The 21,647-nt window shown below is 43.9% G+C and overlaps 1 protein-coding gene across 1 annotated transcript in view; it reads left to right on the plus strand.

The window, feature by feature from the left end:
* Positions 1–14,958: 14,958 nt before the first annotated feature.
* Positions 14,959–21,647, plus strand: part of CDHR3 (cadherin related family member 3) — a 78,441-nt gene continuing 71,752 nt past the window's right edge. The window contains exons 1-2 of the mRNA XM_054560776.1: positions 14,959–15,016; positions 18,470–18,613. Coding sequence (XP_054416751.1) covers positions 14,959–15,016; positions 18,470–18,613 — 202 coding nt within the window. The remainder of the gene's footprint in view (positions 15,017–18,469; positions 18,614–21,647) is intronic.

Raw genomic sequence — 21,647 nt, forward strand, 5'->3', positions numbered from 1 at the left:
TCCCTCATAGACATTGTCAAAGGCTGTGAGTCAAGTAACTCATGACCAAATATAGTCTACAGTGAATTCTCCAAGGAAACTCCAGCCTCTATCCCAACTGTAGCAACTGGACCACAGCATAGGCTATCAGCCCAGGGATTTGATTCATGAAAGCAAAGCTGTCCTCCAGCCTGAGTACACAGAAACCTCATATTGTTCTCAGTGTTTCCTGTCATGCTTGTTTGCATCACTTACAATTTCCCAGGGACACTGGTGTGTCAACTAATCTTATCAGCCAGGCGTCTGTAAGCAGGCATGGCAATAAAGCAAACAGAGCCCTGTGTCCAGTTTGTAGGAGCCGGTCCCTTCTGCCCAGGGCAGCGACAGGACTCTGTCCAGGCCTGGGGGAGGCTCTCTCCTGTCCCTGGAGTCCTTTCTCTCTGGCTTCCTATCCCTTTAACGGGGCAGAGCCTTTATCCCCAGTCAGAGGAAATGCAGAAACTGGAGATGCCTCAGGCAGACAGGATATTGCCTAATGAAAAATCTCAGAAATGCTTGAAGAGAAAAGTCTTGTTGATCCTACTCAGACCCCACCCCCCACCTTGTTAGGGGTGGGAACAAGCAAGACCTGAGTGCCTTGGGCAAGTATCCTTAGGCCAGTAGTACTGCTCCTGCCCCATGGCTGGCCCCATTGACAAATAAGTCCCAGACATTTTTGCCCTGTTCATGGCCTCCACCCAAACCCAAACTCACCCCACTCTACATTTTCTCTCATATTTCCAGTTGGTGCTGAACCCCAGTTACCTGTTACTAAGAGCCTCACTCTTCTCCTTCAGCTCTGTAGGTCTCTCCAACTCTCACTCTGCTATTTCCCCTTAATTCAGATTTACAGTCTCCCTTTGGGTCCTGTACTTCTCGTCTTCCCCAATCCTGATCTGCTCCTGGAACCCTAACTCTAAGATGGGACTTTGTGGCTGGCAACCCCCGCCAGGTCTCCCACAGACCCTCAGATCAGGAGCCTCTGAAACACAGAAAAGTAAATTGGAATGGAATTCATGCTACACCATGGTGAAGAAGAGGAAGTCTAGCAAAATCTGTAAGCAGCATATTTTCTTGTCTCCATGGAGCACCCTAAGTGCAGAACCAGAATGCTCTGAAATGAGAGTTTGACAGTGGTGCTTTCTAATCTCCTCTCACTCAGGTAGACTGGAAAAATGAAACGTTTCTGTACTTTGGCCTGACAGGGCTCCCTGGGGACATCAGAGGCAGCCCCCAGTTGATGAGACAAACATGGTGGGCGTGGACTGTAGGTTCCTGGTTTGGCCCTTCTACTGAAGTGGGAGAGCTGGAAAGTCTGCCATTTTCACCACTTGGGTTCCAGGTGTGAGTATCTCCGTAATACTCAGGCACGATAATGTCACCTAGAACTGGCTTGAGCCCATTCCTCCAAGACAGGTGAGACATTTACACTCTTGCTGCTCACCCCGCCTCCCTGATCCTCAGCCATTTTCCTTAGGGGTCCTCTCACCTCAGAGGCACTTGTCAGGGCTGATTTAGGAGTCTGCCTTCACGATCCCCCTTCCCAGGCCTTTCCCTAGAAATCCCCTGGGGGTTGGGGCTTTTTTATTCTCTCCAAACAAAGCTCCTAAAAAAGACCCCTGAGCTTAAAACACCAAAGATCCTTTCCCCCATCTCTGACAGCCAAGAGCACCCAGGCCCCATTCCTTCCTGATGACCAAACCCCTCCCACCTGCTCAGTGATTGACAGTGGGATTTCTTGTTATAGCAGCAAACAAATGAACCAAAGGAGGAACAAAATGGAACCAGACTGAATTCTCAGTTCTGTAGGTTCTTCTCCTCCATCTCTGCCACACGTAAACACCTTTGTCCAGTTACTTTTCTTTCCAGTGATTATGGGGGAAGGAATAAGAAGCAACACTAGGAGATGGGATCACCATTCTATTTAAGAGGACAAATGTGCTGTTTATTTATCTATTTTATTTTATTATTTATTTATTTATTTATTTTTGAGACGGAGTCTTGCTCTGTCACCAGGCTGGAGTGCAGTGGCGTGATCTCGGCTCACTGCAATCTCTGTCTCCTGGGTTTAAGTGGTTCTCCTGTCTCAGCCTCCCGAGTAGCTGGGACTACAGGCACCCACCGCCACACCCAGCTAATTTTTGTATTCTTAGTAGAGACAGGGCTTTACCATGTTGGCCAGGATGGTCTCCATCTCTTGACCTCGTGATTCACGTGCTTTGGCCTCCCAAAGTACTGGGATTACAGACATGAGCCACCATGCCCAGCCTATTTATCTATTTTAAATTAATTCTTAATTGACAAAATTTGGTATATATTTATCGTGTACAATATGGACAAATATGCTATTTATGTATGTAAGTGCTCTGAATAGTGCAATAATTGAGGACAGAGGGGCTGCCAGAACCCAGACTGGAGCCAAATCACCTGGGATTGAATCCTGTCTCTATCACTTCCTAGATTTGTAAACTTAGGCAAGTTACTTAACGTCTCTGTGCCTCAGTTTCCCCACCTGTAAAATGGGGGATGTAGATGTTAGTACAACTGTCTCACAGTGTTGTTGTGAAGATTAAAGAGTTATTCTATATCAAGCACGTAGAACAGTATCTGGCAATGGAAAGCATGGTATAAATGCTTGCTCTTATCATAGATAGCTGTGATATAATATTTCTGTTTCTGTCACTATATACTTAGTTATCATAGTTTGTATTATAAGTGTGGAGCAAGTCTAATTTATAGTTTATTTATAATGAATGCCCAGCTACTTCCAAAAGATATTTAAAGTAGTTGAACAATGACAGTCACTGGAAAATTCATCAATTAGTGTCTTATTTGTAGTTCTTTTATAGAGGATTATAATTTTTTATCTCAAGGGAAAAACTGCCCTTTTTTGTTTGTATGTTTACACTTGTGGGGTAGTGGAAAGCATCTTAAACCATAAACAAGGAGACCTTGATTGTAATAATGAGAATGCTGGAGGCGCCCTGTAACTTTTTGTGGAATGTGAGAATACCGTTTTGAGCACCTACCATGTGCCAGGACTCACTACTTCACCCAGATGATCCTCTTTGATTCTCACAATCTGTTCTGCAATGGAGAAGCACTCTTGCCCCCACTTTTCGATGAGGAAGCAGGATCAGGGAGCTTAAGTAACCTGCCCAGAGTCAAAAAGCAAGTGCTTGGAGTAGCGGGGCTCAAGGCCAAGTCCAATGCCAAAGTCCACATGCTTCCTGCTCTGCAACTGCCTACCCTATGATTGGACGAGACTCTGGACCACCTCCTCCAGACCACCTAAGCCTCAGGTTCTGTGGAATAAAAATGAGAGTAACTGGTACCTTCTGACTCTTCACATCTAGATGAGGAAAGATAAGCCCCATTGCCCAGATAGCAAGCAATTTAACCTGGATACCAAGCCTTTTAAGCACGGAATTCATATCCATTTTTGACAGGCAATAGAGGCTATAAACAATGAGCCTGACCTTAATTCAAATGCTAACTGATTATTTTTGACAAAAAAAAATGTAAACAGGGCTTTAATTGATTCATGTGCTTACAACTGGTGTTTCGTTTATTATTGTCTTCTCTGTAATAGCCTGCATCTGGGATTTAGGAACTGGGTTGCTAGGCAGAATCTCTGCCACCAGTTTGAGTTCAGAGCCAACATGCCTTCGTTGATTGATTCATTTATTTAACAAGTTAATGGCACTGTGGCTTGCACTGGGCTACAGTCATGCACAAAACACACATGGTCCCTGCCCTCACAGAGCTCACAATCTGATGGGCTGTAAACAATTAACTTCATGAAGAAATACACAGTAAAAACATGTGGTAAAAATCATGGATAGACCTAGCCCGGTGGCTCACACATGTAATCCCAGTGCTTTGGGAAGCCAAAGCGGGAGAATCGCTTGAGCCCAGGAGTTAGGAACCAGCCTGAGCAACACAGTGAGACCCTGTCTCTACATAAAGTTGTTAAACATTTAGCCAGGCATGGTGGCATGTGCCTGTAGTCCCAGCTACTTGAGAGGCTGAGGTGAAAGGATTGCTTGAGCCCAGGAATTCGAGGCTGCAGTGAGTGAGCTATGATTGCACCACAGCACTCCAGGTCTGGGTGACAGAGAGAGATCCTGTCTCAATAAATAAATCAATAAAATCATGAATCAAGGGAAGGAGGTACTCGGAGGGAGGATGATCAGGAGTGGGGTCAGGGGAGGTCCCTCTAAAGCAGGATCTGTGAGTTGAAAAGGAGCCAGCTGGGGGAAGTTGAGGGAAGGATGTTCCAGACAGAGGAAACCGTGCGGCAAAGTCCCTGGCCCTGCAAGGCTTGGTGTCCTTGAGGAGACAGAGGCTGCTGTGGCTGGAAAGAGTGGGGGGTGGGGTGAGTTGCTTGGGATGGGATAGTTAACAGGAAAGACAGGGAAAATAGAAACATTTTAAACAATACATGGGAACATACTTATTAAAATACAGACTGTGGGAATAGTTTCACAACACACAATTTACAAAGACCCAGTTTCACAACACATAATTTACAAAGGAAAAAAAGTAGAGGGGAAACCTACAGATTAAGAGACTTAAGAAGCCATACCAAAACTGTGGAGCAATGTACAGAGCCCTCATGCATTGTCAGAGGGATTGTACAATGGTGCTTGTTGGCAGTGGTGGCAATCCTGGACTTTGGGGTAACCGTGTTGTGTCAATGGACATGCCCCCCATCCTCATGCACCTCATTCACTTGTATGCTGAATAGTGTCTGTTATACAGTGAATTGTGTCCCCCCAAAAGTTATGTTGGAGTCCTAATCCTCAGAATATGTCTGTATTAGGGTTCTCCAGAAAAAGAGAACCAATGGGAAGATAGATGATAGATAGATAGACAGACAGACAGATAGAGATTTAAGGATTTGTTTCATATGATTATGGAGGCTCAGCAAGTCCACAATCTGCAGGGCAGGCCAACAGGCTGGAGACCCAAGGAAAAGGCCAATGTTGCCATTTGGGTCCAAAGGCAGTCTGCTGGCAGAATTCCTTCTTGCTCAGGGAAGGTCAATCTTTGTTTTATTGAGGCCTTCAACTGATTGAATAAGACCTATGCACATTATACAGGCAAATCTGTTTTAAAGACCACTGGCTTAAATATTAATTTCTTGTAAAAATTGACTTCACAGAAGCATCCTGAACGATGTTTGACCACATATCTGAGTACCGTGGCCTAGCCAAGTTGATACACAAAATTAAGCATCACATGGAATTAGTTAAGTCTGAGTGCAGTTGTTAAGGTGGGCACTAAGCCAATATGACTGGTGTCCTTACGAAAGGGGAGATTTGGACACAGAGACAGAAACACACACAGGGAGAAGCACGCCATGTCTTCGATGAAGGTTGAGACCAGGGTGAGGACAGCAAACCACCAGGAGCTAGGAGAGTGGTGTGCCCAGATTCTCCGCACAGCCTTGAAAAAGAATCAACGCCACCAACACCTTGATCTCAGACCTCAAGCCTCAAGAACTATGGGACAGTAAATTTCTGTTGTTTAAGCCATCCAGTTTGTGGCACTTTGTTCACTCTAGTGAACGAATATAGCTTTCCATAATCCAAACAGTACAGAAACAGAGAACAAGACACCAAACTCCTAGGCTCCAGAAGGCATTAGCCAGGCATAGACAGAAGAAAAATCTGAAAGAAGATGTGAGCAGGCAGCGCCCATTTCTACCTGCTTGCTCTCCATCCACATCCTCCCTGGCTTCTGGACTAACAGATAAAGCCCTCAGGCTGAGTGGAGAGAGGAGAGTTGAAGAGGGAGTAAGACAGTTGGATGCAATGTGGAAGGCGTACATCCCCCCTATCCTCTGACAATAGCGAACTCACAAAGGCGGGTATGTCTGGGGAGCACCTTTAAATGTGAGGATAAACTCCAGGGAGACTACATCTGATCCATTGTTGTGTGTCAGCAGTGGGTAGAAATGATGGCACCGCACATGGGGCCAGAGGCTATCGTGAGTTTTCCATATCCCTAAAGGAGTGTGTCAGCCATTAGAAAATACCCAAGGCTCCTGCGTGAGGACACACAGAAGATTCTTGGGAGACAGCAAGCCTGTGAGGCCTGGAGACCAGGATGAAGGGACCCTATGTGGGGAAGGCGCAGCTCACGGTCAGGACTGCAGGAAGCCTGGGAGGATGCCATGGAGACCTGCAGGTCTCTGAGGCAGGGTGATGGTGTGTCGGAAGCAGCAGGCCAGCAGAGCACCAAGAAGGGGGTGCCATCTCCCCACGCCCTCACCCAGCCCTCAACACTGTGTGGGCAAGTGGGAATTCAGCCAGACATCAATGTCAATCTCAGAGATACAAGGAAAGAGGACGAAGAAAATCTGAACTGTAACTCAGTTCTAAAACCAGATGCCCAGGAAGTTGCTGGATCTGACTCGGTCTACCTGAAAATAGCAAATTTGAGTTTTCCGCAATGGTTTGAGACAGCTTAAGATGAAAAGTAAGGCTGGAAACAGGAAAAATAAAGTTATCTTTTGCCCACATAAGTCTGTGTTTTATGAAATTAATGCTTGTTATAATAGCTATTATTGAATGCCAGCTTTATACCAAGAACTTTGTAGATACCATTTAATTGATATGATTTATTTGATATGATTTTATGTGTATGTATTACTATTCACATTATATAAAATTAGAGAGATTAAGTTACCTGCCTAAAGTCGCCCTCCTAATCATCAGTGCAGCCAAGATTTGTGTCTATACCTATACAACTCTAAAACATATTCTCGGGATTGGTGGGAAGACTTTGCCTATTACAGTATTTGCCCCATTGAATTTTAAGCCACATGTCAAGAGCATAGCACTGGGCTTCCTTGCAGAAGATGGACTCAGACACCTTCCTGGGTCTTTCCTTCCCCAGGTGGATGGTGTTTGCATCATTACTTTCATTACTTTGCTTTCTCACTGTCATTTCTATAGTCTTGGCTTCACTTTCTCCATCAGTCTATTCAGCTCTCTCTGGCTGGAAGATTTTTCTTGGAAGAGAAGACTGAAGCACAGTTGGTCCTCACCTGAAATGCAGCAGCCTGGCTTTTCCTTTCTAGTTTCCCTATTTTGTATTGCTACCATTTCTGGGTCAAAATATCTGTTTACCTCATCCATCCATTTCTGCTTTACTCCATCAGTTATTTTTTCAAGAAAAGCAATAGGTTTGGGAAGACACTAAGCTTCAAGACAAGTATAAGCTGATTTCCCACAGTCAAGATTAGCTTTCTCTGATGCCCATAGGTCAATTTTTCCTTCTGTGTTGGACAAGATGTATCTTGGACATGGGTGAGAAAGAAGTTGGCCCCATTTTCTTTCTTTTTACTAGGAAGAGGCTAAGTAACACTCATACAAGCACATAGCTGGTAGTTTGTGGAGTTAGGATTCAAACTTGGGTCCACTTAACTGCAAAGTCAGTACTGCTCCTTTTCTACCACCCCACTTTTCCAAAGGGTTTCCCTACTTCCAACTATATCCACAAGCAAAAAGTCATGTATAGGGCATCTCCTCTGTAGAAGAATAATATTCAAAGAGATGTACAAATTTAAAAATCAGTCTCATTAGATGATGATACCTTCACACATGTGTAGATCCACGCACAGATATATTTGGGGGGCCACTTTAAGCACGGTTGGCAGAGCTTTCACTTTCTATCTATCATCTTCCAGATCAGAGCTCCCCAAAGCAGAGGACCTCAGGAAAGCCACCTATGTACTGTGCCCTTGGGAGTTCTGTGATGACAATGATGATCATGTCCAAATAGCTAGTGGCCATCCACTCCCACTCCTCAGGCCCTTCCTCAGGACTGTCCAGCCATGGTGATTTGCCTGTTCAGTAGCCACTGTCCTCCACAACCAGATTTTTGTCAGAAAATATCTATATTCTCACATTATCCGTTGAGGGACAGAGGTGGCAGTTTGGAAGATTGATTGGCAAGTTCTAAGAGATGGTCAATGAAGCAATTATAGCGGAAGATGTTGTCTGCACGTGAAAGTGCTTTCTGTAAAGCAGTACATGCAGATCAGTCATTGGCTGCTGCTTCTATGTTCCTCCTATTATTATTAACCTCACTTTTAGAGTAGGAGAAAGATAGCAGAGCTGAAGAGCCAGAGGACTGGCATCCGTTCTTGAACCTCTGCTAACTGGTTTGTGATTTGGGCAAGTCATTTAAATTGTCTTCTTATCTAGAAAATGCAAAGCTTGTGTAGCTTTGCATTTAGAAGATCTCTGTGGTCCTTCCTTGCTTTTATCGAGTTGCTTGAGGAAACCCCATGAGTATAATCAACTAGATGTCCAGAAAACTTTTAATTACTGGCAGCTCTATTAGGAGCCCAGTGGACAAAGAGTTTTCTTATTTTTAATATAGTAGAGACTTTAAATGCAGGGTATGGAGGGCTCACAGGAGCACAAAGAGCTGTTTAAAAGTCCAACTGCTTGAGTTGGAACTTATTTGAGAATGCAGGTTTAAATGTACAAACACTCATACACATACACACATACACAAACAGAAGAATCTCATAGTAAGATATAATAAGCTTCTGAAAAGATGGACATTAAGTTAAATTTTTTTCAATTGAAATATTTTGATTGCATGAAGAGAGTATACCAGTTTTTTTAAAAAGCGAAGAAACTCTTTTTTTTTATTATTATACTTTAAGTTCTAGGGTACATGTGCACAACGTGCAGGTTTGTTACATATGTATACATGCGCCATGTTGGTATGCTGCACTCATTAACTCGTCATTTACATTAGGTATATCTCCTAATGCTATCCCTCCCCACTCCCCCCATCCCACAACAGGCCCCGGTGTGTGATGTTCCCCTTCCTGTGTCCATGTGTTCTCATTGTTCAATTCCCACCTCTGAGTGAGAACAAGCGGTGTTTGATTTTTTGTCCTTGCGATAGTTTGCTGAGAATGATGGCTTCCAGCTTCATCCATGTCCCTACAAAGGACATGAACTCATCCTTTTTTATGGCTGCATAGTATTCCATGGTGTATATGTGCCACACTTTCTTAATCCATTCTATCATTAATGGACATTTGGCTTGGTTCCAAGTCTTTGCTCTTGTGAATAGTGCCGCAATAAACATACATGTGCATGTGTCTTTATAGCAGCATGATTTATAGTCCTTTGGGTATATACCCAGTAATGGGATGGCTGGGTCAAATGGTATTTCTAGTTCTAGATCCCTGAGGAATCGCCACACTGACTTCCACAAGGGTTGAACTAGTTTACAGTCCCACCAACAGTGTAAAAGTGTTCCTATTTCTCCACATCCTCTCCAGCATCTGTTGTTTCCTGACTTTTTCATGATTGCCATTCTAACTGGTGTGAGACGGTGTCTCATTGTGGTTTTGATTTGCATTTCTCTGATGGCCAGTGATGATGAACATTTTTTCATGTGTCTGTTGGCTGCATAAATGTCTTCTTTTGAGAAGTGTCTGTTCATATCCTTCACCCACTTTTTGATGGGGTTTTTTTTTCTTGTATCTTTGTTTGAGTTCTTTGTAGATTCTCGATATTAGCCCTTTGTCAGATGAGTAGATTGCAAACATTTTCTCCCATTCTGTAGGTTGCCTGTTCACTCTGATGGTAGTTTCTTTTGCTGTGCAGAAGCTCTTTCATTTAATTAGATCCCATTTGTCAATTTTGGCTTTTGTTGCCATTGCTTTTGGTGTTTTAGACATGAAGTCCTTGCCCATGCCTATGTCCTGAATGGTATTGCCTAGTATTCTTCTAGAGTTTTTATGGTTTTTATGGTTTTAGGTCTAACATTTAAGTCTTTAATCCATCTTGAATTAATTTTTGTATAAGGTGTAAGGAAGGGATCCAGTTTCAGCTTTCCACATATGGCTAGCCAGTTTTCCCAGCACCATTTATTAAATAGGGAATCCTTTCCCCATTTCTTGTTTTTATCAGGTTTGTCAAAGATCAGATGGTTGTAGATGTGTGGTATTATTTCTGAGGGCTCTGTTCTGTTCCATTGGTCTATATCTCTGTTTTGGTACCAGTACCATGCTGTTTTGGTTACTGTAGCCTTGTAGTATAGTTTGAAGTCAGGTAGTGTGATGCCTCCAGCTTTGCTCTTAGGCTTAGGATTGTCTTGGCAATGCGGGCCCTTTTTTGGTTCCATATGAACTTTAAAGTAGTTTTTTCCAATTCTGTGAAGAGAGTCATTGGTAGCTTGATGGGGATCGCATTGAATCTATAAATTACTTTGGGCGGTATGGCCATTTTCATGATACTGATTTTTCCTATTGATGAGCATGGAATGTTCTTCCATTTGTTTGTGTCCTCTTTTATTTCGTTGAGCAGTGGTTTGTAGTTCTCCTTGAAAAGGTCCTTCACATCCCTTTTAAGTTGAATTCCTAGGTATTTTATTCTCTTTGAAGCAACTGTGAATGGGAGTTCACTCATGATTTGGCTCTCTGTTTGTCTGTTATTGGTATATAAGGATGCTTGTGATTTTTGCACACTGATTTTGTATCCTGAGACTTTGCTGAAGTTGATTATCAGCTTAAGGAGATTTTGGGCTGAGATGATGGGGTTTTCTAAATATACAATCACGTCATCTGCAAACAGGGACAATTTAACTTCCTCTTTTCCTAATTGAATACCCTTTATTTCTTTCTCCTGCCTGATTGCCCTGGCCAGAACTTCCAGCACTATTTTGAATAGGAGTGGTGACAGAGGGCATCCCTGTCTTGTGCCCGTTTTCGAAGGGAATGCTTCCAGTTTTTGCCCATTCAGTATGATATTGGCTGTGGGTCTGTCATAAATAGCTCTTATTATTTTGAGATACGTCCCATGAATACCTAATTTATTGAGAGTTTTTAGCAGGAAGGGCTATTGAATTTTGTCAAAGGTCTTTTCTGCATCTATTGGGATAATCATGTGGTTTTTGTCTTTGGTTCTGTTTATATGCTGGATTACTTTTATTGATTTGCATATGTTGAACCAGCCTTGCATCCCAGGGATGAAGCAAAAAGGGAAGAAACTCTTAAGTCATCAAAGCTAAGCAAAACCAAATCAAATAAATGCAACTCTAAATTTTTGTCTTGCAAGAACTCATGTTATTATTTGCTTTGAGAATTAAGATTATTTTCCTTTGAAGATCGGTTTTAATTCAACATACCTGTAAAGGATTATGATGAAATAACAAAAATGATTTGTTATGTGTCAAATGTTATCTGTGAAATATTTGTTATTTTAATGTTATGTTTCATATACAGTAAGACTGTGGTTATCTGACATTACTCAGCAGAAGTCCTGATTTATAGGCACTTCTATCAAATCTGTTTAGACTTATGGTTTTGAAAACATAACAAAGCAATACTTTGATACTAATGCCATCTACTCAATGAATTTGTTTTTCAATTGGTAACAAATCAGTTGAGCTTTAAAAACAGTTATAAACTTGTTATCCTTTCAAAAATAGAAAGTTACAATAGGAATTCAAGAACAGCTAACCTCATAGTCTCAAAGCAAAATTAGAATTTTAAAATTGTAAGACATTAGGGATAAATAAAAGGCTTAAGAACTACCAAAAAAGAAAAGACAGCTTTCTGAAACCAAATACCAAAAACAATTTTAGGCCAACAGCAAAAATTAGCCAAAAAAACTAATATCTATTTCATGGGTAGAAATAGGTATTAGAAGACAGGGAGAACATGTCTTCAAGAAATGAAGGGAAAATAACTGTCGACCTAGACTTCTATACCCAGCTAAACTATTATATACATGCCAGGATGAAATAAAGATTTCCAGACATACACAACTGAAAGTACTTACTGACTACACACTCTGGATGAATGAACTACTACAGGGTGTAAGAAAGAAGAAAAACCTAGAAAAAAGAATTGAAAGAAGAAAAGCTGCATAAAGAAAGCTATAAAATATTTTGATAAATATAAAAGCATTGACAATATTGATGGTTAAATAAACACCCCTCATTTGTGTGTAAAAACAAGGAGATATTTAATTCTAAATAACATAGAAAACCTAGAAAATGGGAAGAAGGGTTTCAGAGGAAAGTTAAAAACTGGCTAAGTTCTTTCTTTTGGGAGGAGGAAAATACAAATAAATAAATAAATCAAAATAGTCAGAATTGCTAGGTAGAAGACTGCGAGGTCAAAAGGACCTGCTGCCTGTCATGAGGCTCTCTCTGGTGTTGTTGCATGAGCTGAGGTGAGTAAAGACATAACTTCCAGTTTAGGCAAAGGCATGGAGGGAGGGAGAACACTGAGTACTTTAGCTTGAAGAATCAGACTCGGTTTTGGAACCCACATTAAGATGTATTTCACCCACTGCTTTGTGCAGGATGGGATTACTATGTACAAAGCAGAGGGCTGATACACACTGAACACTGGGTCACCCACATCTATGCAAATGAGGGGACTGAGGCCAGGAAAAGCAAGTCTTGGATTATTTCACACAGAGGGAAAGTTCCAACTTTCTCTTGAATGACATGCTGTGAGCTAGGAGAAACTTTGCTCCTCTTTTCTTCCAGGTGCTGTGTGAAACAGGCTAGAGGCACATTTCCTCTGCTTGATAGTTCTATCCTAAGCTTAACTACTCTTTGAATGTGAAGGGGAAAGTATTCCCATATCCCCAACTCTTTGAGCAGATGATTAGCACTCTGGCTAAGTTGGCTAAAGTGCAGTTTTGGAAAGAGAAGTTCCCATTGGATCCTACCTCACACCTTAAGGAACTGATATGGAAGGAAGTACTGGGAAGGGCATGGTCCCTTTAAATGATATGGAAGGAGGCAGGGAAGTGTTGAGTAGAGAAGGGCGTGGTCCCTGGCTAGGGCTCCACATTGGGGCCCGTGCCCATGGACCTAGGTGAAGACGGGCATTTTTGTTTTTCTGCCGAAATGTTGCATTTCCCAAGACCACCCTGCCCTGCCACGCCCCTATCCTGTGCCTATAAAAACCCTGAGACCCTAACAGGCAGACACACAAGCAGATGGATGTCGAGACGAGCACATCAGCAGAGGAACACATGGGAAGCTGGACGTCCAGAGGAATGCACTGACAGGTACTGGCATGCCGGCAGAACACATGGAATTTGGCTGGGGCAGTTGGAGGAGAGGTCAGGCCTCCGAGCCACCTAACTCCAGGGGAAAACCATCTCCCTTCTGGCTCCCCCATCTGCAGAGAGCTACTTCCACCAATAAAACCTTGCACTCATTCTCCAAGCCCACATGTGATCCGATTCTTCCGGTACACCAAGGCCAGAACCCGTGGAAACAGCCATCTGCCCTTGTGATAAGGCAGGGGTCTAAGTGAGCTAACACAGGCCACCTACGGATGGCTAAACTAAAAGTCCACACTGTAACACACTTCCCCTGGGGCTTCAGCTGTAAACATTCACCCCTAGACACTGTCGTGGTGTTGGAGCCCCACAGCCTGCACATCTGGTCTGTATGATCCCCTAGAGGTTTGAGCAGCAGGGCACTGAAGAAGTGAACCGCACCCTCATCGCACGCCCTGCAATGGGGACAAGGAACTTTTCCCATTTCAGAACAATTCCAAGGAAATCAGAAGCTTATATTTGAAAACAAAACCAAAAAAGTATTAGAAGAAAATATGAAAGTATTTATTATCTCAGAGAGAATCCTTTCTAAGCAGCGAGCAAAAAGTAGAGCCATAGAACACAAGATGATACATTTGACTATATAAAACTTTTTAAAAAATTTTATAGCAGAAATCCCTAGAAACAAAGTCAAAAATCAAATGATAAAGAGGAAATAATATTTGCAATGCATACTATAAAATACTAAATTCCTCAACATACCAAGATTTCCTACAAACCAGTAGAAAATATACCAACAACCCAGTAGAAAAATGGTAGAAATGCCCCATTTTACTCATGAGAAGGAAATGCAGATTGAAATGAGATACAATATTTTTAACCTAACAGATTGGCAAAAAGTAAAATGTTTGATAACACTATATTGGTGAGGATTTGGGGGATTCTCCCACACTCTCACATGTCAATCGTAGGAGTATAAATTGGCACAACTTCTTTGAGGAGTATTTTGGCAATGTCTATCAAAAAGTTAATGTTTTCTCCCATTCAAGTCCATTTTTAAAAATTTAGTCTACAAACATAACTCTGGTATGATATTATACAGACTCAAAGACGTTTATTGCAGCATTACTTGTAACAGAAAAAAAGTTGAGAACAAAGCAAACACCCATCAACAGCAGACTTGATAAATATGTGGCACATCCATACAATGGATATTACGCAGTTACTAAAAAGAATGGTGCTGCTATGTATGCACTGATATGTTACAATGTCCCACATATAGTAAGAGGAAAAACCAAGTAAATTAGAGAAGATATAATATGCTTCCATGGTGAAGCACAGACTATGTTTCCATAAAGCTGAGACTATACTATTGAGTATATGTTTGTATATGCACAGACTGTTTCTAGAAGGATCACAAGGCTGTAACAATAATGGCTGTCTCTGAGGAGGGAAACACCTTCTGGGGAAAGAAGATAGGAAGACATGTTTTTCATTGTTTACTCTCTTAAAAATTTAGAATTTTGTATTGTATACATGTATTACCTATTCAAAAAATATTTTTTTTCTTAAAAACTGAGCTTCCCTCAGGATAAATCAGCTGGCATAATGCCACAGGGTGAGCTACGCTATTTCCTACCTCTACGTTGTTAATTGCTTTTGCCTTTACCCTTCATTTCTTCAGCTCCCTCCTGACCTTAAAAACCTTCTCTGACAGCTTCACTCTTGACCTGAATTTCATTCTTTCCCTCCACTTTCCCATACCCCCCCAGCCTCAGGCATGCATGGAGTTCAGTGGAGGCATGCCTGGATTACTTCGTTGTAATCCTGGGCTTACTGGTTTGTCTCTGGACTGGACCCAAGTCCCGTGATGGCAGAACCATATCACATTCCATCCTGGTGCAAGCACAGTGCTGTGTCCGGAATTGGTGGGTTCTTAGTCTCACTGACTTCAACAATGAAGCCGTGGACCCTTGGGGTGAGTGTTAACAATTCTTAAAAGGCAGTGTGTCCAGAATTTTGTTCCTTCTGATGTTCAGATGTGTTGGCAGTTTCTTTCTTCTGGTGGGTTTGTGGTCTCACTGGCTCAGGAGTGAAGCTGCAGACCATCGTGGTGAGTGTTACAGCTCTTAAGGCAGCGCTTCTGGAGTTGTTCATACCTCCCACTGAGTTCGCAGTCTCCATGGTTTCAGGAGTGAAGCTGCAGACCTTCGTGGTGACTGTTACAGCTCATAAAGGCAGTGTAGACCCAAAGAGTGAGCAGTAGCAAGATTTATTGCAAAGAGTGAAAGAACAGAGCTTCCACAGTCTGGAAGGCAATCCAACCAGGTCACCACTGCTTGCTTGCATAGCCTGCTTTTATTCTGTTATCTGGCCCCACCCACATCCTGCTGATTGGTCCATTTTACAGAGAGCCGATTGGTCCATTTTACAGAGAGCTGATTGGTCCATTTTACAGAGAGCTGATTGGTCCGTTTTGACAGGGTGCTGATTGGTGCGTTTACAATCCCAGAGCTAGACGCAAAAGTTCTCCACCTCCCCACTAGATTAGCTACATACAGAGTGTCCACACGAAGATTCTCCAAATCCCCACCAGAGTAGCTAGATACAGAGTGTCGATTGGTGCATTCACAAACCCTGAGCTAGACACAGGGTGCTGATTGGTGTATTTACAATCCCCTAGCTAGACATAAAGATTCTCCAAGTCCCCACCAGACTCAGGAGCCCAGCTGGCTTCACCCAGTGGATCCCACACGGGGGCCACAGGTGGAGCTGCCTGCCAGTCCCGTGCGGTGCACCTGCGCTCCTCAGTCCTTGGGTGGTCGAAGGGACTGGGCGCTGTGGAGCAGGGGGTGGCGCTCGTCAGGGAGGCTTGGGCAGCGCAGGAGCCCATGGGGGTGGGGGCGGGGAGGCTCAGGCATGGCGGGCTGCAGGACCTGAGCCCTGCCCCGCAGGGAGGCAGCTAAGGCCTGGGGAGAAGTCGAGCACAGCAGCTGCTGACCCAGGTGCTAAGCCCCTCACTGCCCGGGGCGGCGGAGCCCGCAGGCTGCTTCGAGTGCAGGGCCTACCGAGCCCACACCCACCCGGAACTCGCGCTGGCCCACAAGCGCCACGCGCAGCCCGGGTTCCCGCAGGCGCCTCTTCCTCCACACCTCCCCGCAAGCTGAGGGAGCCAGCTCCGGCCTCAGCCAGCCCAGGAAGGGGCTCACACAGTGCAGCGGCGGGCTGAAGGGCTCCTCAAGTGCCGCCAGAGTGGGCGCCCAGGCAGAGGAGGCACCGAGAGCAAGCAAGGGCTGCGGGGGCTGCCAGCATGCTGTCACCTCTCAGGGCTGCCATGTGGTGAGCTTCAACCAGAGCCACGGCAGGCTGACTGGATGGATGGAAGGAGAGGTGCTTCTACAGCATCTGTTGCTTGTGGCCAGGCATTTGTTTCAGAGAACAAAACAGTTCTCTGCTATAACCTTAGCATGCACAACAGGGCTTGACACCCAGTAGGTAGTCAATATTTCTTGAGTGAATAAATAAATGCCACCTAAAGGGAGAAGGGGGAAGAAGGAATCAGCTGGCATGAAGATGTTTGAACAAAGTGGCGGAGAGGGTAAGTAGGAGGAGACCCACAGCTTGGGGTAGGGGCTCCAGGAAGCCAACGAAGGATGCTGGAGAAGGAGCTGGCTTCAAAGCAGTTAGACATTTGCCCACAAGAATGACCTGGTAGAATCACCATATGACCTGGTAATTACACTTCTAGGTATTTCCCTAAGAGAAATAAAAACCTATGTCGTGCAAAAACTCGTACGCAAATATTCATAGCAGCATTATTTGTAATAGCCAAAATGTTGAAATAACCCATATGTCCATCAACTGATTAATAAGAAAATTAAACTGTGGTATACCCATACAATGGAATAATATTGGGTTGGTGCAAAAGTAATGGCAAAAACCGCAATGACTTTTGCGCCAACCCAATATTATTCAGCAATAAAAAGTAATGAAGTATTGAGCCATACAACAAAATACACGAACCCAAAGAACATTATGCAAGTGAAAGAAGCCAGTTACAAAAGGCCACATATTGCTGGGTGCGCTGGCTCATGCCTGTAATCCCAGCACTTTCCCTGGGAGGCCAAGGCGGGCGGATCACCTGAGGTCAGGAGTTCGAGACCAGCCTGGCCAACATGGTGAAACCCCGTCTCTACTGATAATACAAAAATTAGCCTGGCATGGTCGCATGCACCTGTAATCCCAGCTATTCGGTAGGCTGAGGCAGGAGAATCACTTGAACCTGGGAGGCAGAGGTTGCAGTGAGCTGAGATCACACCACTGCACTCCAGCCTGGGTGATGGAGTGAGACTCCATCTCAAAAAAAAATTTTAAAAGGCCACATATTGCATGATTCTATTCATATGAAATGCCCAGAATAAGGAAATCTATAGAGATAGAAAGTAGATTAGTGGTTGCTAGGGTTGGGGGCGAGAGTTAGAGGAAAATTGAGAGTAACTGCTAAGGATTGAAGAGGTTTTTCTTTGGGGGGGAAGAAAATGTTATAAAATTGATTATGATGATGGTTGCACAACTCTATGAATATACTAAAAATCACTGAATTGTACACTTTAACTGGGTGCATTGTAAGGTATGTGAATTATATCACAAACTGTTTAAAGAAAAAAAAAAAAGAATTATCTGGGGACGTGAGCCCAGAGGGCAGGGAGCCTAGCCCATAGTCACAGCATGTGCCCTGGAGTCAGGTGGGGCTGAGCCCCAAGGACGTCTTCTCAGTCACTCTTCCACCTGTGAAGCCAGGAAAAGGACCCTACCAGTGGGTCCTGAGAGCCTTGGCTTCAGAGGAGCCCCTCCCATGGTCCTCAAGGCCAGTCAGGGAATGCAGCTCCGGGGTTCTAGAAGTGAGAAGGGCTGTGGCACTTCTTTATTTCTATCCCTGCAAGAGCTGGGGGGGCTCTCAGTGGGTCGATGTTTGGGGTGGGTGTGAGAGGAGAACATGGCACGAGGCAAGGAAGTATAAAGTAAGATCAGTAATTCCATGTTTTTTGAGCACTTACTATGCATCTGGCACAGTGTTAAATGTGAAGCAATTGGAGTGCAAAGAAGCATAAGAGCTTCTCTGTCCTGGAAAACTTGCCAAGGCTGCCTGGAGACAGATGTATAAAAGATCCATGAGATGTGGTGCTAAAGCAGTGTGTGTGCTAGGACGGTGGCCCACAAAGAAGACACGGGGAGGGATGTGTTTCTATTCTTGCAAGCAGCTTTGTGCCATCTGCATGGCACCATTGCTGTGAGCATGGGTCTTCCCTGAGTGCCTTTCCTGAGGGAGGCCTGAGATGGGGGAGGTGCTTGAATGATGGAACTTGGGTGTTCTCTTCTAGGTTTTGGATTCCTGGAAGCCCATAGTTCCAGTCCTGAACAAACGGACCATGAAGAGAACTGCCCCGCAGACATAAAGGTGATGAGGCTTGCGGGCCAGCCCACCAATGTCTGTGGAGCTGCTAACAGAGCCCAGCCATTGCACAGTACTTCTGTGTCTCATCTTAAGGCTGTAATATTTAAAGTACAGACAAGTACAGTTAGTTAATGATGGGGATACATTCTGAGAAATGCAATACTAGGCAATTTCATCATTGTGCGAACATCATAGAGTGTGCTTACACAAACCTCGGTGGTATAGCCTATTACACACCTGGGCTGTATGGTATAGTTTATTGCTCCTAGGCTACAAACCTGTACAGCATGTTACTGTACTGAATACTGTAGGCAATTGTAACTCGATGGTATGTATTTGTATATGTAAACATAGAAAAGGTACATTAAAAAATACTGCATAAGGCCAGGCACGATGGCTCATGCCTGTAATCCCAGCACTTTGGGAGGCCAAGGCGGGTGGATCATGAGGTCAGGAGTTTGAGACCAGCCTGGCCAACATAGTGAAGTCCCCTCTTTACTAAAAATACAAAAAACTAGCTGGGCGTGGTGGCGGGTGCCTGTAATCCCAGCTACTTGGGAGGCTGAGGCAGGAGAATAGCTTGAACCCGGGGGGCAGAGGTTGCTGTGAGCCGAGATCGCGCCACTGCACTCCAGTCCAGGTGACAGTGCGAGATTCCGTCAAAAAAAAAAAAACAACAAAAAACTGCATAAATGATTTTTTTAAATGGTACGCCTCTATAGGACACTTACCATGAATGGAGCTTGCAGGACTGGAAGTTGCTGTAGGTTGAGTGAGTGAGTGGTGAGTGAATGTGAAGGCCTAGGACATTACTGTACACTACTGTAGAGTTTGTAAACTTTGTCCACTCCATTTATTTTTCAAATTTTCTTTCTTCAATAATAAATTAACCTTATCTTACTGTAACATTTTTACAAACTTTTATATTTTTAGAACTTTTGACTCTGTTGTAATAACAGCTTAAAAGACATTGCACAGCTGTACAAAAAATATTTTCTCTCTTTATAGCCTTAATCTATACTATTTTTCTATTTTTTTTAACTTGTAAACCTTTTTTGTTAAAAATGAAGACACAAACACACACATTAGTCTAGACTTGCACAGGGTCAGGATCATCAATGTCATTGTCTTCCACCTCCACATCTTGTCTTCAGGGGCAATAACACACATGGAGCTGTCATCTTCTATGGTAACAATGCCTTCTTCTGGATACCTCCTAAGGACCTGTCAGAGGCTGTTCTACAATTAGCTTTTTTTTTTTTTGTGATGGAGTCTCACTCTGTCACCCAGGCTAGAGTGCAATGGTGCGATCTCGGCTCACTGCAACTCTGCCTCCCGAGTTCAAAAGATTCTCCTGCCTCAGCCTCCCAAGTAGCTGGGACTACAGGTGCTCACCACCATGCCCAGCTAACTGTTGTATTTTTAGTAGAGATGGGGTTTCACCATGTTGGCCAGGCTGGTCTCGAACTCCTGATCTTGTGATCCACCCGCCTCGGCCTCCCAAAGTGCTGGAATTACAGGCGTGAGCCACGGTGCCCGGCCAGCTTTATTTTTTTTTAATAAGTAGGAATATATTCTAAAATGACAGCATACATTTATTATCATTATAAGTATTATGTACTGTACATAACTGTATGTGCTAGACTTTTGCATGACTAGCAGTGCAGTAGGTTTGTTCCACCAGTATCTCCCCAAACACATGAGTAACGTGTTGCACTATGATGTTACAACAGCTACAACGTCACTAGTCGATAGTAATGTTTCAGCTCCATTATCATCTGTGGGACCACCATTGTGTACGAAGCCCATGGTTGATGGAAATGTTGTCGTTATGTGGTGCATGACTATATGTTATAGATTACGTAAGGGTAATTGAGTTCCAAGTTCCAAGTCAAAAAATGTTTGGAACACAACTCCTTTGCTAGCAAATTAGACACTTACAGTAGTTAGTTCCCAGGGAAGTCCCCTGAAATACTTTAAGGGCCTGAATCACTGCTGAGCCAGACAGCGTGTAGGAGAAGGCTCCTGGGTCTCATGTGAAGCTGGAGGGGTGCCTACCCTAGAGATTCCGACCCTGCCTGAGGGACCCATTCATCTCACCTGGCTGAGACCTTAGTGGATCCAGGACAGCTCAGCATGCTGGCAGTCAGGGACAGGAGAGCCAGGGACCGCAAGGTCCCATTCAGCCTTGGTGCGATTCAGGCCCAGCTGGGTGTCTGGTGCTAGGACTAGGTGCTTTCGGAGGGAGATGGGAATTGACACATGGGCAGCAGCCCGTGGCAATGGCAGAAACAACCTCGGGGCTGGAAACAGAAGCTGTAATTACAGGAGAAAACACCCACAATGAATTCCAAAAGATGACCCTTTTGCTCCCTAGAACCAGGGAGGGGAAGGAAGGGGAGGCATGCTATCCTGGTAAAAACAGGGCAACATGAAAAATGCTGTGCAGTCAGGCTGAAAATTAAACAGATGTGAGTTTCTTTAATGCAAAAGTTTAATTATTCTGACGTTTTCCGTAACTTAATCTGAGCCATCGCTTCAGCTTTAATTATGCATAATGAAATGGATTATTTACAGTAACTCACATGACAGGAAAAACTGAGAGGCGAGAATTGGTAGCTTGGCAACTGTTGTTTATTTCTCTTTTTATTTGGCCAGTATATATTGAGTACCTACTATGTTTCAGCCCTTGCCAGGGTCCTGTTAGGAAAAAATAGTGTGGCACATGCCTGTAATATCAACGCTTGGGGAGGCCGAGGTGGGAGAATCGCTTGAGCCCAGAAGTTTGAGACCAGTTTGAGCAACATAGGGAGACCTCCTCTCTAAAAAAAAATTTTTTTAATTAGCCTGGTGTGGTGGTACACACCTGTGGTCCCAGCTACTCCAGAGGCTGAGGTGAGCGGATTGCTTGAGCCCAGGAGATTGAGGCTGTAATAAGCTATTATCGCGCTGCTACACTCCAGCCCGGGAGACAGAGTGACAGTGAGATCCTGTCTCCAAAAGAAAAAAAAAAGTATTTTTAAAACACATAGTATGGGCCAGTTTCTTTCACTTCTTTCTCTTGTGTATTGCTTGCGATGATACTGTGTAGCAGGTATTATTTT

The sequence above is a fragment of the Pongo abelii genome, chromosome 6, assembly GCF_028885655.2.
Source record: "Pongo abelii isolate AG06213 chromosome 6, NHGRI_mPonAbe1-v2.0_pri, whole genome shotgun sequence".
Taxonomy (NCBI): Eukaryota; Metazoa; Chordata; class Mammalia; order Primates; family Hominidae; genus Pongo; species Pongo abelii.